Source organism: Melanerpes formicivorus, unplaced genomic scaffold (genome assembly GCF_026170545.1).
Source record: "Melanerpes formicivorus ecotype bairdi unplaced genomic scaffold, bMelFor1.0.p_v2 SCAF_18, whole genome shotgun sequence".
NCBI classification, from domain to species: Eukaryota; Metazoa; Chordata; class Aves; order Piciformes; family Picidae; genus Melanerpes; species Melanerpes formicivorus.
Genome location: NW_027142370.1, coordinates 13,643,533 through 13,657,523, shown reverse-complemented (window position 1 = coordinate 13,657,523; position 13,991 = coordinate 13,643,533). Strand labels below are relative to the sequence as shown.

Here is a 13,991-nt window from a genome sequence, read left to right as displayed (position 1 = left end):
CTAATTCTGCCAGGGCTGCTGCTAAACCATGGCCCTCAGCACCACAGCTCTGCCTCTTTGAAACCCCTCCAGGGATGGGGATTCAACCACCTCCCTGGGCAGCCTGCTCCAGTCCTTAAGAACCCTACTGCCCAACTGACCCTGCTCAGCTGATACTGTGTTTGACCTCCCGTGGAGCTGCTTCAGGCAGAGCAGAGCCACAGAGGTTGTCCAGGTTTCAGTAAGGGAAAGTTCCACAGTTAAAGGCAGCAGTGGTCACATTTTCAACCTCCCCAAACCACCTTTCCAGCTTTCTCCCTGGGAGGCAGCTGAGCTTTGTCTATCCATAGCCTCTGCTGGCCTGATCTTTCTTTTTCTCCTTAATGGTTGGGTTACCCCATCCCTGTAGATATTCAGAGTGGGGCTCAACGGGGCTCTGGGCAGCCTGATCTAGTTGAGGATGTCCCTGCTGACTGCGGGGGGGATTGGACTGGATGACCTTCAGAGCTCCCTTCCAACCCATTCTATGATTCTATACCAGCACAGATCAGGGCTTCCCCATGGGCTCACCTTCACATGACAGGGGGTGGCTGGAAGGAGCAGCAGGCACAGGCAGGAACAGGCAGCCAAGAGGCTCCCCAGGGAGGTGGTTGAATACTTGTCCCTGGGGGTGTTGAAAGGACACAGAGATGTAGTGCTGAGGGACATGGCTTGGCACCAGACTTGGTGGAGTTAGATGCTGCCTGGACTCAATGATCTTAAAGGTCTTTTCCAGCCAAAATGATTCTAGGATTCTATTAAATGTAGCTTACAGAGAGTTATTTTGGGGGTTTTTGTTTGTTTGTTTTTGTGGGAGGCTGAGGTCTGCTAACTTTAGGCTGTGTTCTTTGGTACGTTTTAGGCTGAAGAAATTCCTGACTCAGTTTATAGATTTTATGCATGATTATAGGTGTTGAAGAGGGGGTTGGACATGGCACTTGGTGCCATGGTTTAGTAGTCATGAGGGGTTGGGTGACAGGTTGGACTTGATGATCTCTCAGGTCTTTTCCAACCTGGTTGATTCTGTGATAAATGGTGACTCTGGAAGCTGTAGCTGGCTCAGATTTCACTTCAGCTCAGCCTGCTCAGTGCCTCCCTGCCCTCCAGCAGCTGCTGGAGCCGCCGTGCACACCTCGGGCTGTGCCGAGCGCCGGGCTGGGGACCTGTCTCCTCTCCGGCGCAGCTCTTGCTATTAGCTCAGTGCCGGGCAGCGTCTGGCTGGCCCCGGCCGGCCCGGCAGGGCAGCCCTGAGCCCCGTGCCTCCGCTCTGCTCCGCAGCGCCGGGGTGGGCCGCACCGGCACCTTCATCGTCATCGACGCCATGCTGGACATGATGCAGGCCGAGCGCAAGGTGGACGTCTATGGCTTCGTCAGCCGCATCCGCGCCCAGCGCTGCCAGATGGTACAGACCGACGTGAGTGTGCCCCCGGCGCCTGCTCCCGGCGCCCCCCTCCCGCCGCCGCTTGCCCCCCGCCCCGCAGCCCTCCTTCCGCAGCGAGCCCACAGCCAGGGCCGGCTCCTTGTGCTTCCCTGGGAGAATTGGTTTGGTTAGGAGAGAGCTTCGAGGTCGTCAGCTGCCAACTGTCAGCACAGCACTGCCAGGTCACCGCTGAGCCGTGGCCCTCAGCACCACATCTGCAAGGCTCTGAAACCCCTCCAGGAATGGAGACTGCCACTGCCCTGGGCAGCCTGGGCCAGGCCTTGACAACCCTTCTGGGGGAGAAATTGTTCCTTATGTACAACCTAAACCTCCCTTGGTGCAACTTGAGGCCTGTTCTTCTTGTCCTGTTGCTTGTTCCTTGGGAGAAGAGACCAACCCCAGCTGGCTCCAACTTCCTTTCAGGGAGTTGCAGAAAGCCAGAAGGTTTCCCCTCAGCCTCCTTGGGGCTTGGAGAAGCTTTGGTGTCATATCAGCGCTGAGTAATGTAGTAAATAAGGTCCCAGTCCCTGCAGAGCAGCAGGAAGGTTGTTGTCCACCTTTCTGGGGTCCCAGAGAGGTGCCACCTGCCCAGTGAGGACGGGTGGGCAGTGGGTTTGCAGCCAGCATGTGCACTGACGCTGGGTTGCCCTTGCTGAGCATGGACTGGAGGCTGATGGCTTCTCCCCTGCAACCCCTGCAGATGCAGTATGTGTTTATATACCAAGCACTTCTGGAGCACTATCTCTACGGTGACACAGAGCTGGAGGTGACCTCATTAGAGATCCACCTTCAGAAGATCTACAACAAAGTGCCAGGGACCAGCAGTAACGGGCTGGAAGAGGAGTTCAAGGTGAGCGTGGTTCTCGTTCTGGTGGATGCACTAGGATGGTGCTGGTCTGCTGGGACCACTAGCTGCTTCCCTGCCCCTGGGTGGCTCTGAAACCTGCCTCTGCTTTCTCTCCTTCCTCTGCAGAAGCTCACTTCAATCAAAATTCAGAATGACAAGATGAGGACGGGCAACTTGCCAGCGAACATGAAGAAGAACAGGGTGCTTCAGATAATTCCATGTAAGTCTTGTCTGTCTGCCTGCTGGGTGTGGGGAGACAGCAGTCAGGCTGGAGAAAGGGGCCAACAACAACCTCATGGTGTTCAACAAGGAGAAGTGCAAAGTCCTGCCTCTAGGGAGGAGCAGTTCCAGGCACCAGTAAGTTCTGGGGGTTATCCAGCTGGAAAACAGGAGGAGGACCTGGGGGTGCTGGTGACACCAAGCTGAGCATGGTCCAGCAAGGTGCCCTTGCAGCAAAGAAGCCTGCAATGAATGATGGGTTGGATGCCATGGCCTTAAAGGTCTCTTCCAACCTGCTCTGCTCTGTTCTGCTCTGCTCTGCTCTATTCTATTCTACTCTACTCTACTCTACTCTACTCTACTCTACTCCACTCTAAGGCCAGTGGTGTCCTGGGCTGTGATAGACAAAGCATTGCCAGCAGGCCAGGGGAGGTTCTCCTTGCCCTCTGCTCAGCACTGCTGAGGCCACAGCTGGAGCGCTGTGTCCAGTTCTGGGCTCCCCAGTACAAGGGAGACATGGACAGAGAGCCCAGTGATGGGATCAGAGGATCTCTGCTCTGAGGAGAGGCTGGTGGAGCTGGGACTGCTAGGCCTGAGGAGGAGAAGGCTCTGGGGGGGTCTTATCTATGTCTATAAATCCCTGAAGGGGGGGTGTAATGAGAACAGAGCCAGACTCCTTCCAGTGATGCCCAGTGACAGGACCATGGGCACAGGCTGAGACACAGGAGGGTCTCTCTGAACAGCAGGAGACACTTTTTGACTGTGAGGGTGACTAAGCACTGGCACAGATTGCCCAGGGAGGTTAGGAGTCTTCTCTGGAGATATCCAAAAGCCATCTGGACACAGTCCCCACAGCTCTGGGTGGTTCTGCCTGAGCAGGCACTGGACCAGGTGTCCTCTGGAGATGCCTTCTAACCTTGACCACTCTGGTAACTGCTCAGGAACTGTTGAGACATTTGTGCCTGCAGTGGTGGAGCCACAGAATAGCTGAGGTGGGAAGGGACTTCAGGAGGTGATCTGGTCCAGCCCTCTGCTCCAGCAGGGATAGCATGAAGGGCTGGGGCAGAGTCAAGGGCGGGTGAGCTTTATGGCCAAGTACAACTCTGTTCTTGGCCTTTCTTGCTTTCATCCTGTCCTGTCCCTGCCTTGACTTTTTTCTCAGTAGCTTTGTGCTCCTGAAACTTTATGCCTCAAGGGAGAAGGGAGTCCTTGTGTTGGGCAGGTCCTGCTCCTGGAGTCATCACTCCTTCTCCCTCCCTGAGCCAGGGCATGGCAGAAGGCAGAACTAAAGTCTCCTTGTCCCACTAGGGGCAGGACTCTCCTTCCCAGATCTCTGTCCTCTCACCTAGGCTTTGGTGATTGCCCAGGCCATGTGTCATCAAGGAGTCATACTTTAAAGTTGTTCCCCAAAACTCAGGTCATTCCCCTTCTGTTTCAGATGAGTTCAACAGAGTAATCATTCCAGTGAAGAGAGGTGAAGAGAACACAGACTATGTCAACGCTTCCTTCATTGACGTGAGTCTCCTTTCAGCTGCTTTCCAGCTTCTTCCCATGGAAACTCTCTACCTCATGCTGCTTCCTATGGAGAGGAATTGTCCCAAAACACTCTTTCTCTGGGCTATGTCAGGCTCTTTCCAGCTGACTTCACTTCGTGTCACCAGAGAGTCTCCTGGGGTGCATTTAGGATAGTGTGCATGACCAGCAGGTCAAGGGAGGGTCTCCTCCCCATCTACTCTGCCCTGGTGAGACCACACCTGCAATGCTGTGTCCAGTTCTGGGCTCTCCAGCTCAAGAGGGACAGGGATCTGATGGAGAGATCCCAGCAGAGGCTACCAGGATGCTGCAGGGAGTGGAGAAGAGCAGCTTGAGCTACGTGAAGGGCGGGTGTCAAGAAGAAGGGGCCAGACTCTTTTCAGTGGTGTCCAGTGACAGGACAAGGGGCAGTGGGCACAAACTGGAGCCCAGGAGGTTCCATCTGAACACAAGGAGAAACTTCTTTGGTGTAAGGGTGCCAGAGCCCTGAAGCAGGCTGCCCAGAGAGGTTGTGGAGTGTTCTTCTCTGGAGATTTTCAAGACCTGTCTGGATGCATTCCTGTGTGACCTGCCCTAGGTGACTCTGCTTTGGCAGGGGGGTTGGACTGGATGGTCTCTGGAGGTCCCTTCCAACCCCTAACCTTCTATGGTTCTGTGATTCTATGGCAGTGGTTCCTTCCACCAAGAAACCCCTCTGTACATACAGTGTCCTTGTGACAAGGATGGTGGGAGAGGAGAGCTGGAGCTCAAGCAGAGTCCCCACATCCTGGTCTCACTTCTGCAAGTCTGGGCTGTGCTGATGGCTCTGGAGAAGCGGATGCAGGTAGCCAGGGAAGCGATTGCTCCGTGGCACTGCTCATTTGGTCAGGAAGCATCCAGCAGATTGGGTAAGGGAGCAGTACGCAGATCCCAAGGCCCCTGAGGAAAGCCAGGTCAATCCCATTACACCTGGCTGGGGGAGAGGAGGAGGCAAGGCAGAGAGGTTAAATGCTTTCCTCACTGCAGGGAGGAGGCAAAGTGATTGCACATCCTGTTGGTGTGAGTAATGCTGTTGACTTGGGAGGACCTCTCCTAGGAGTATTGATCTCGATGCCGTGGTGCCAGCGCTGGCTGCATGACAGAGCCCTGCTCTTTTCCAGCCCCATTGCTGTTTTCATCTCCTAATAGCAGGGGCTTGTTATTTATTTTTCTCCTTCCCAAATGAACAATTACAGCCAGCAAACCCAGCATCCTCCCAGCTACAACATCCCACATCAATTGCTCCCTGAAATCTCCTCCGCTGGGTGCCCCAAGGGTCGCGCTGGCTGCGGGAGCATCCAACACGGCGCGGCTGGGAGCAGGGTGGGGATCAGAGAGCTGAAATGTCACCTCAGCCACTTCTGGTGAGGATTTCATTTCCTGCCTCTGCTGATGAACTCTGCTTCAACCACAAGCTCCAGAAGACAAAGTGTCTTTAGTCACAGTCTGCAGAGAGGGCACAGGGGGAATGTTGGAAGCGGCTTGGAAAGAGCAGCATGTTGTGGCTGTGGAAGGGCTGGAGTCAGCCAGACTTAGGACTGGGGTTTGTGCATCATAGATCATACAATGGTTTGGGTTGGAGGGGATCTACAAAGGTCATTCAGTCCAACCCCCCTGCAGTCATCAGCGATATCTGCAACTAGAGCAGGTTGCTCAGAGCCCCGTACAACCTCACCTGGAATGGTTCCACGGATGGGGCATCTCCCACCTCTCTGGGAAACCTAGACCAGGGTTTCACCACCATCAGGGTAAAAGAATTCTTCCTTCTCTCCAATCTGAATCTCCCTCTTCTAGTTTCAAATCATCACCTCTTGTTCTGTCACAAAAGGTCCTGATAAAAAGTCCATCCCCACTATTCCTGCAGGCCCTTTTTAAGCACTGAAAGGCCACCAGAAGGTCTCCCTGGAGCCTTCTCTTCTGGCTGAACAACCCCAGCTCTCTCAGTCTGGCCTCACAGCAGAGGGCTCCCAGCCCTCCATCACTGCCATGGCCTCCTCTGGCCCCGCTCCAACTAGTCCCCGTCTCTGCTCTGCTGAGCACTCCAGAGCTGGCCCCAGCACTGCAGGTGGGGTCTCAGCAGAACAAAGGGGCAGAATCCCCTCCCTTGAGATGACTTAAACAGCTTGGTAACCCCACCATGTCCAAGGGCCTTCCTCCCTCTGCTCCCACATCCAGGCAGTGCCAGCTCACCCTGTGCCTGTGTTCCCATCTCAGGGCTATCGCCAGAAGGACTCCTACATTGCCAGCCAAGGCCCACTGCAGCACACGATAGAGGACTTCTGGAGGATGATCTGGGAGTGGAAATCCTGCTCCATAGTGATGCTCACAGAGCTGGAGGAGAGAGGCCAGGTGAGCACCTGGGGATAGCTGCATTTAAGCACCAGCAAAACACATCAGTGCCCCATTGGCCCCAGCACTGCCCATGCCACATGTGCTGGGCTACTTCTCCCCTTCTCTGGCAGGAAAAACATTTCACCCTCCCCTTCCAGTGCAAAGAATCCAATTGTTTGTAGACTCAGAGTGGGGAGATGTTCAATAAAGCAACTCTGAACCTTCAGTTCTCAAAGCAACTTTGGGTGCAGCAGGCAGCTCCTCTCTGAAGCAAGCCTGGGGGGTCCCACCTGGTCTTGGGCAGCGGCCAGGCTCAGGAGAATCATTGAATCATGGTTGGTTTGGAAGGGACCTTTAAAGGTCATCTAGTCCAACATCCCTGCAGTGAGCAGGATGCCCCCTGAAGAAGAAGGTAACTTCTCTTCAAGCCCATGAGAAAACCACAGGGCCTTCACCCTGCCTCCTCCTGCTTTCCCAGGAGAAGTGTGCCCAGTACTGGCCCTCTGATGGCTCCGTGTCCTATGGAGACATCACTGTGGAGCTGAAAAAAGAGGAGGAGTGTGAGAGCTACACGGTGCGGGACCTGCTGGTAACCAACACAAGGGTAAGAGTGTGGCCTCCCCCTGCAGGGAGCTCTGGCTGCTCTCGAGTCTGGGTGCCATCAGCCCCTGCTGATGCTTATGGTGCTTTGTGAGTCTTCTTGCAAGTGCTGTACCTCCCCTCTGGCATGTCCAGTCCCGTGCATCATCTCTCTGTCATCCCATCTAGCATCCAATCCCACCTTGGTCCCTGTGCTTCCCTCCCACCACTGAGAGTTCTTCTCCTGCTGATAGCATCTCATCTAGTCCCTCTGCCCTGGTGCCACCCAGCAGCATTCATCCTCCTTCTGCCTTGTCCCTGAGCCCACCACTCAGCAGCCCTCACCCTTCCGCTTTGGCCCTGTGCCCACCACCCAGCCTCCCTCCTGCTCCCCATTCCACATGTCCTGCCCTGCTCCATGCTCTGGGAATGCCTCCCCTCCACAAATGGACATTCTTCCTGAGTGGATGGTCTTCCCAGAGCCCTGAGCTGCTGGGTTTCTCAGCATGAGTCTCATACCAACTTCCTGACCTGGAGCTGTGCTCTTCCACCAGGAAAACAAGAGCCGGCAGATCCGGCAGTTTCACTTCCATGGCTGGCCAGAAGTTGGGATCCCTGGGGATGGGAAGGGAATGATCAACATCATTGCAGCTGTGCAGAAGCAGCAGCAGCAGTCTGGCAACCACCCAATCACTGTGCACTGCAGGTAAGGCCTGGGTGGAGCAAGAGGTTGGCCACCCCTCCAAGAGGGCCTGCTCTATGGAGAGCTCGGGAGATGATCAAAGGTCCTTCAGAGGACTCGGGCTGTGTTGGAGCAGCCCAGGCAGATGTGGTATGGGGTCTTGCTGCTTGACTGAGCTCGTGCAGAGCATGTCCTAGCTAAACTGGGAGAGGATAGGGCAAGGCTGTTGGCTCCTCCAGTTTTCTGATGGTTCCCCTACGAACCGACCCCTGAGCAAAGCCAGTGTAGGTAGTATCATAGTATCAGTCAGGGTTGGAAGGGACCACAAGGATCAGCTAGTTCCAACCCCCCTGCCATGGGCAGGGACACCCCACACTAGATCAGCCTGGCCAGAGCCTCATCCAGCCTGGGCTTAAACACCTCCAGGGACAGAGCCCCAACCACCTCCCTGGACAACCCATTCCAGGGCTTCACCACTCTCATGGGGAAGAACTTCCTCCTCACCTCCAGCCTGAATCTCCCCACCTCCAGCTTCATTCCATTCCCCCTAGTCCTATCACTACCTGAGATCCTGAGAAGTCCTTCCCCAGTCTTCCTGGAGGCCCCCTTCAGATACTGGAAGGCCACAATGAGGTCACCTGGGAGCCTTCTCTTCTCCAGCCTGAACAGCCCCAACTCCTTCAGTCTGTCCTCACAGGAGAGGTGCTCCAGCCCTCTGCTCATCCTCCTGGCCCTTCTCTGGACACCTTCCAGCACCTCCACATCCCTCTTGTAATAGGGGCTCCAGAACTGGAGGCAGTACTCCAGGTGGGGTCTCACCAGGATGGTTTCCTTTACCTTCTTGGTTCTCTTGGCAGTGCTGGAGCAGGAAGAACAGGCACCTTCTGTGCACTCAGCACTGTCCTGGAGAGGGTGAAGGCAGAAGGCATTCTCGACGTCTTTCAGACAGTGAAGAGTCTGAGACTACAGAGGCCACATATGGTGCAGACACTGGTAAGTGCCCCCCACGCTCCTCCTGCCACCCCAGATCTCAGCAGGAACTGGCTGGGAGCTCAATGTTGGGCGAAGACTCCCTCAGCTGAAGGATTTCTCTCTCCATGAAAGAGTAAGGGGTGGAGGGGAGTCAGGAATTATCTCTCCTTCTTCTTGTTGGACATCTGGAAGAGCAGAGCTTGGCTGGCTGGAGGCATCCAGCCCCTTTTGAGCACTGACACAAGCTGTAGGAGCCTCCTTGAAGACATCTCACAGCTCTTGTATTATGGGCTTCCCAAGCCTGGAATGTGTCCTGGAGTGGCTGTGGCATGGGCTTGTGTGTGCAGGGGAGGAGCAGGCAGTACCACATGAGGTCTTGCAAGAGGAGGCTGCAAGGATGCTCAGGGATTCTTTTGGGGTCAAAATAGGACCTCAGAGAGGAAGGGGAAAGCAGAATCTCTTCAGCTGATGGCACCCCAGCAAGGAGGGTGGGCAGCTCACATTTGAGAGGCACAAAGAATGCCAGTTCCTGCCCTGGGTCTTGGGCTGAGGACATCTGACCATGCTTGGTCCCAGCTTGCCACAAAGCATCAAACTATGTTGAGGTGTGAGTGCTGGGTTCAGCCCTGTTCATCACATTCATCAGTGACCTGGATGAGGGGACAGAGTAGACCCTCAGCCAGTTTGTTGATGATTCCAAACTGGGAGGAGTGGCTGACACCCCAGCAAGCTGTGCTGCCAGTCAGACAGACCTGGACAGGCTGAAGAGATGGGTGGAGAGGGGAACCTCATGAAGTTCAACAAGTGCAAGCATAGGGCTTTGCACTTGGGGAGGAATAACCTCCTGCTCCAGGACAGGGGAGGAGTGACCTGGAGGAAAACAGCTCCACAGGGAAGGACCTGGGAGTACTACTGGACAAGTTGCTCATGAGCCAGCAATGTGCTCTTGTGGCCAAAAAGGCAAATGGTCTCCTGGGGTGCATTAAGAAGAGTCAGCAGGTCAAGGGAAGTTCTCCTCCCCATCTACTCTGCCCTAGGGAGGCCACATCTGGAGTACTGTGTTGAGTTCTGGGCTCCCTAGTCCAAGAGAGGCAGGGAATGACTGGAGAGAATCCAGCACAGGGCCACCAAGATGCTGAGGGGAGTGGAAGGTCTCTCATATGAGAAAAGGCTGAAAGCCCTGGGTCTGTTTAGCCTAGAGAAGAGCAGCCTGAGAGGGGAGCAGATCAATGCTCAGCAAGAGCTAAAGGGTGGGTGCAAGAGGATGGGGCCAGGCTCTTTTCATTGGTGCCCAGCAACAAGATAAGGGGCAGTGGGCACACACCAGAGCCCAGGAGGTTCCATCTGAACAGGAGGAAAAATTTCTTTGCTGTGTGGGTGCTGGAGCCCTGGAGCAGGCTGACCAGAGAGGTTGTGGAGTCTCCTTCTCTGCAGAGATTCCAAACCCACCTGGACATTGTGATCCTGACCAAGCTGCTGTGGGGTGACCCTGCTTTAGCAGGGGGGTTGGACTGGATGATCTGCAGAGCTGCTGCTTTAGCAGGGGGTTTGGACTGGAGTCAGCATCACTGGAGGTGTTTAGAAAGACAGTGGATGAGGCACTTGATGCCATGGTTTAGTTGGTCAGATGGTGTTGGGTGATAGGTTGGGCTTGATGGTCTCAAAAGGTCTTTTCCCACCTGGTTAATTCTATTCTATTCTATTCCATTCCATTCCATTCTATTCCATTCCATTCCATTCCATTCTATCCAGAGGTGCTGCTTTAGCAGGGGGGTTGGACTGGATGATCTCCACAGGTGCTGCTTTAAGCAGGGTGTTGGACTAGATGATCTGCAGAGGTGCTGCTTTAGCAAGGGGGTTGGACTGGATGATCTCCAGAGGTGCTGCTTTAGCAGGGGGGTTGGACTGGATGATCTCCAGAGGTGCTGCTTTAGCAGGGGGGTTGGACTGGATGATCTCCAGAGGTGCTGCTTTAGCAGGGGGGTTGGACTGGATGATCTCCAGAGGTGCTGCTTTAGCAGGGTGGTTGGACTGGATGATCTCAGAGGTCCCTTCCAACCCCCCCCCCATGCTGTGACTGTAAGTTCCCATGGTCTAACCCTGCTCCTCTCCCTCCCCCCCCAGGAACAGTACGAATTCTGCTACAAGGTGGTGCAGGAGTACATCGACGCCTTCTCAGACTACGCCAACTTCAAGTGAAGACGAAGGAGAAGGAGAAGAAACAAAACCCCAACAACATCCACACCCTGAAAAAAAACAACCACCCAACAAAATGACAGAAGAGTTGCCTTCTTTAATATTTTGTAATATTCTGTTTGTTAATATAACCCCTGCCCTCCTCCCCCTCCCCCCCCCCAAAAAACCAACCCCCACCCAACCAACCAACACAAACCAAGCTGTGTATATATCTTACCTGGGTCAGAGGTTGGTACCATAAAGCTTCATAGCAGCTGGAGATTTTATATGTAGCAAAGTGGTAGTGCACATCCTGTTGGCTCCTTTTTTTTGGGGAGTGGGGTGGAGGGTGGAGGCTGGGGGTGGGGAGGGTGTTGGTTTGGTTTCTTTTATTTCAGTAGGTTATTTTTCCAATGTTTTATTGGGGAATTAAATAGCATCGATGTGTGGATGAATGGTGGCACCCCACCTCTCTTCTGGAGAGCTGAGGTTGGTTTGGAAATCTCAGGGTTGGTTTTTGGGGTGGGTTTTTGTTGGGTTTTGGGGTGGGTTTTTTTCTCTCCTGAGGGAGTAAAGGCTTTCTAAAAAAAGAAAAAATAACCAGAAGGAAAAAATCATCATCTTGGCTCTCAGCTGAAACAGCAGCACCAAAACAGCTGGCCTACAGACCCCACAGGAAAAGCAACCTGGACAGCCTACAGCCCCAACAGCACCTGCAGGGAAATGGTTTCACAGAGTCCTAGAAGGGCTCAGGTTGGAAAGGACCTCAGGGATAGGATGGGATGGGATAGGATAGGATAGGATAGGATAGGATAGGATAGGATAGGATAGGATAGGATAGGATAGGATAGGATAGGATAGGGAGAGAATAGGAAGAGAAGAGAAGAGAAGAGAAGAGAAGAGAAGAGAAGAGAAGAGAAGAGAAGAGAAGAGAAGAGAAGAGAAGAGAAGAAGAGAAGAGAAGAGAAGAGAAGAGAAGAGAAGAGAAGAGAAGAAGAGAAGAGAAGAGAAGAGAAGAGAAGAGAAGAGAAGAGAAGAGAAGAGAAGAGAAGAGAAGAGAAGAGAAGAGAAGAGAGAAGAGAAGAGAAGAGAAGAGAAGAGAAGAGGAGAATTACATAGAATAAACCAGGTTGGAAAAGACCTTCAAGATCATCGTGTCCAACCCATCAATCAATCCAACATCACCTAAACAACTAACCCATGGCACCAAGCACCCCATCAAGTCTCCTCCTGAACACCTCCAGTGATGGTGACTCCACCACCTCCCTGGGCAGCACATTCCAAGGGCCAATCTCTCTTTCTATGAAGAACTTCTTCCTAACATCCAGATCATCTACTACAACCCCTCTGCCATGGGCAAGGACACCTCTCAACTAGACTGTGTTGCCCAAGGCCTCATCCAGCCTGGCCTTGAACACCCCTAGGGAGGAGGCATCCACAACCTGGGCAATCTATTCCAGAGTCTCACCACCCTTGTACTGAAGAACTTCTTCCCAAGATCCAGTCTAACTCTACTCTCCCTCAACTGAAAACCATTCCCCATTGTCCTGTCTCTAGGCACCCCTATGAAAAGTCTCTCTGCAGCCTTCCTGTAGGATCCCTTCAGCTGTTGGAAGGCACCTCTGAGGTCCCCCTGGAGTCTTCTCTTCTCCAGACTGAACACCCCCAGCTCCCTCAGCCTGTCCTCACAGCAGAGCTGCTCCAGCCTTTAGATGATTCTTGTGGGCTCCTCTGGACTCACTCCAACAGCTCTGTGCCCTTCTTAAGATGGGGACAGGAGGACTGGACACAGTATTCAAGAGGGGATTTCATGGTTTGCTTGTTGGTCAGCTCCTTAAAAAACAGAAAGGAAGGAAGGAAAAACCCAACCACAAACCAGCAACTTCTGTGTCTGTGTGGATAAGAAGGCCAATGGCATCCTGGGATGCATCAAGAAGAGTGTGGCAAGCAGGTTGAGGGAGCTTTTCTTCCCCCTGTACTCTGCCCTGGGGAAGCCACATCTAGAGTATTGTGTGCAGTGCTGGGCTCCCCAGTTCAAGGACAGGGACTTGCTGGAGAGGGTACAGCAAAAGGCCACAAAGCTGCTGCGGGGAATGGAACATCTCTCTGGTGAGGAAAGACTGAGAGAATTGGGGGGGGAGGGGTTAGTCTGGAGAAGACAAGACAAAGCAGGGATCTCATCAGTGCTGCTCAGTGCTTAAGGGTGGGTGTCAGGATGGGACCAGGCTCTCTTCAGTGGTGCCCAGTGACAGCACAAGGAGTAACAGGCACAGACTTGAACATAAGACTTTCCATCTACACATGAGGAGGAACTCCTTTAAGAGTGGCAGAGCAGTGCAACAGGCTGCCCAGGGTGGAGCCTCCATCCCTGGAGACATTCCAAACCCACCTGGACATGGTCCTGTGTGACCTCTAGGTGACCCTGCCTTGGCTGGGGGGTTGGACTCGATGATCTCCAGAGGTTCCCTCCAGTCATAGAATCACAGTCATAGAATCAATAAGGTTGGAAAAGACCTCCAGGATCACCAAGTCCAACCTGTCACCCAACACCTCCTGACAACCAAACCATGGCACCAAGTGCCACATCCAGTCCCCTCTTGAACACTTCCAGGGCTGTGGACTCCACCAGCTCCCTGAGCAGCACATCCCAATGGTGAACAACTCTCTCAGTGAAGAACTTTCTCCAACCCCTACCCATGCTATGACTCTGTGAAATACCCTGATTTTTGTATCCCAAGCCAGAAGTTTCCTCCTTCAGGCACAGGCCACCACATGCTGCCGGTGTGGAAACCATGATGACCACAGCAGCAAGTGGGGGGATGGCAGGGGAGGCTCTGTGTTTGAGGTTTGGGTTATCAGGGGAGGAGGCAAAAAGTAACTGCTGGGGTTTATCATTCCCCTGCCAGAAGAAGTCAATCATGAGGAAATCCTAACACCGGTGATGGGCCAGGGCATGAGAAGAGTCCAAGGGGTCAAGGAAAATCCAAAGGGTCAAGAAAAATCCTGAGGGCCCAGAGGTGCAGCGTTTCTACAGGGCAAATTTGGTTGATTGGAGCAGTTTTGTTGTTATGAAGAGGTGGGTGATGAAACCCCCTCCTGGTTCCTCCTGCAGTCGGGGCACCCTGCCCTGCTTAGCTGGGGCAGCTCCATCCCCTACCTCAGGCACTGGGAGAGCTGGGTTCAGAGTGGAGGTTTCA

The 13,991-nt window shown here is 53.8% G+C and overlaps 1 protein-coding gene across 3 annotated transcripts in view; it reads left to right on the top strand.

Moving 5' to 3' along the window:
* The window catches only part of PTPRA (protein tyrosine phosphatase receptor type A), a 170,715-nt gene extending 159,612 nt beyond the window's left edge, over positions 1-11,103 (top strand). For all 3 annotated transcript variants that reach the window (XM_068149675.1, XM_068149673.1, XM_068149676.1), the window contains 9 exons: positions 1,297-1,432; positions 2,139-2,288; positions 2,412-2,505; positions 3,943-4,019; positions 6,270-6,404; positions 6,865-6,990; positions 7,520-7,671; positions 8,505-8,640; positions 10,744-11,103. In XM_068149675.1, coding sequence (XP_068005776.1) covers positions 1,297-1,432; positions 2,139-2,288; positions 2,412-2,505; positions 3,943-4,019; positions 6,270-6,404; positions 6,865-6,990; positions 7,520-7,671; positions 8,505-8,640; positions 10,744-10,818 — 1,081 coding nt within the window. In that variant the 3' untranslated portion in view covers positions 10,819-11,103. The remainder of the gene's footprint in view (positions 1-1,296; positions 1,433-2,138; positions 2,289-2,411; positions 2,506-3,942; positions 4,020-6,269; positions 6,405-6,864; positions 6,991-7,519; positions 7,672-8,504; positions 8,641-10,743) is intronic.
* The last annotated feature ends 2,888 nt before the right edge of the window (positions 11,104-13,991 follow it).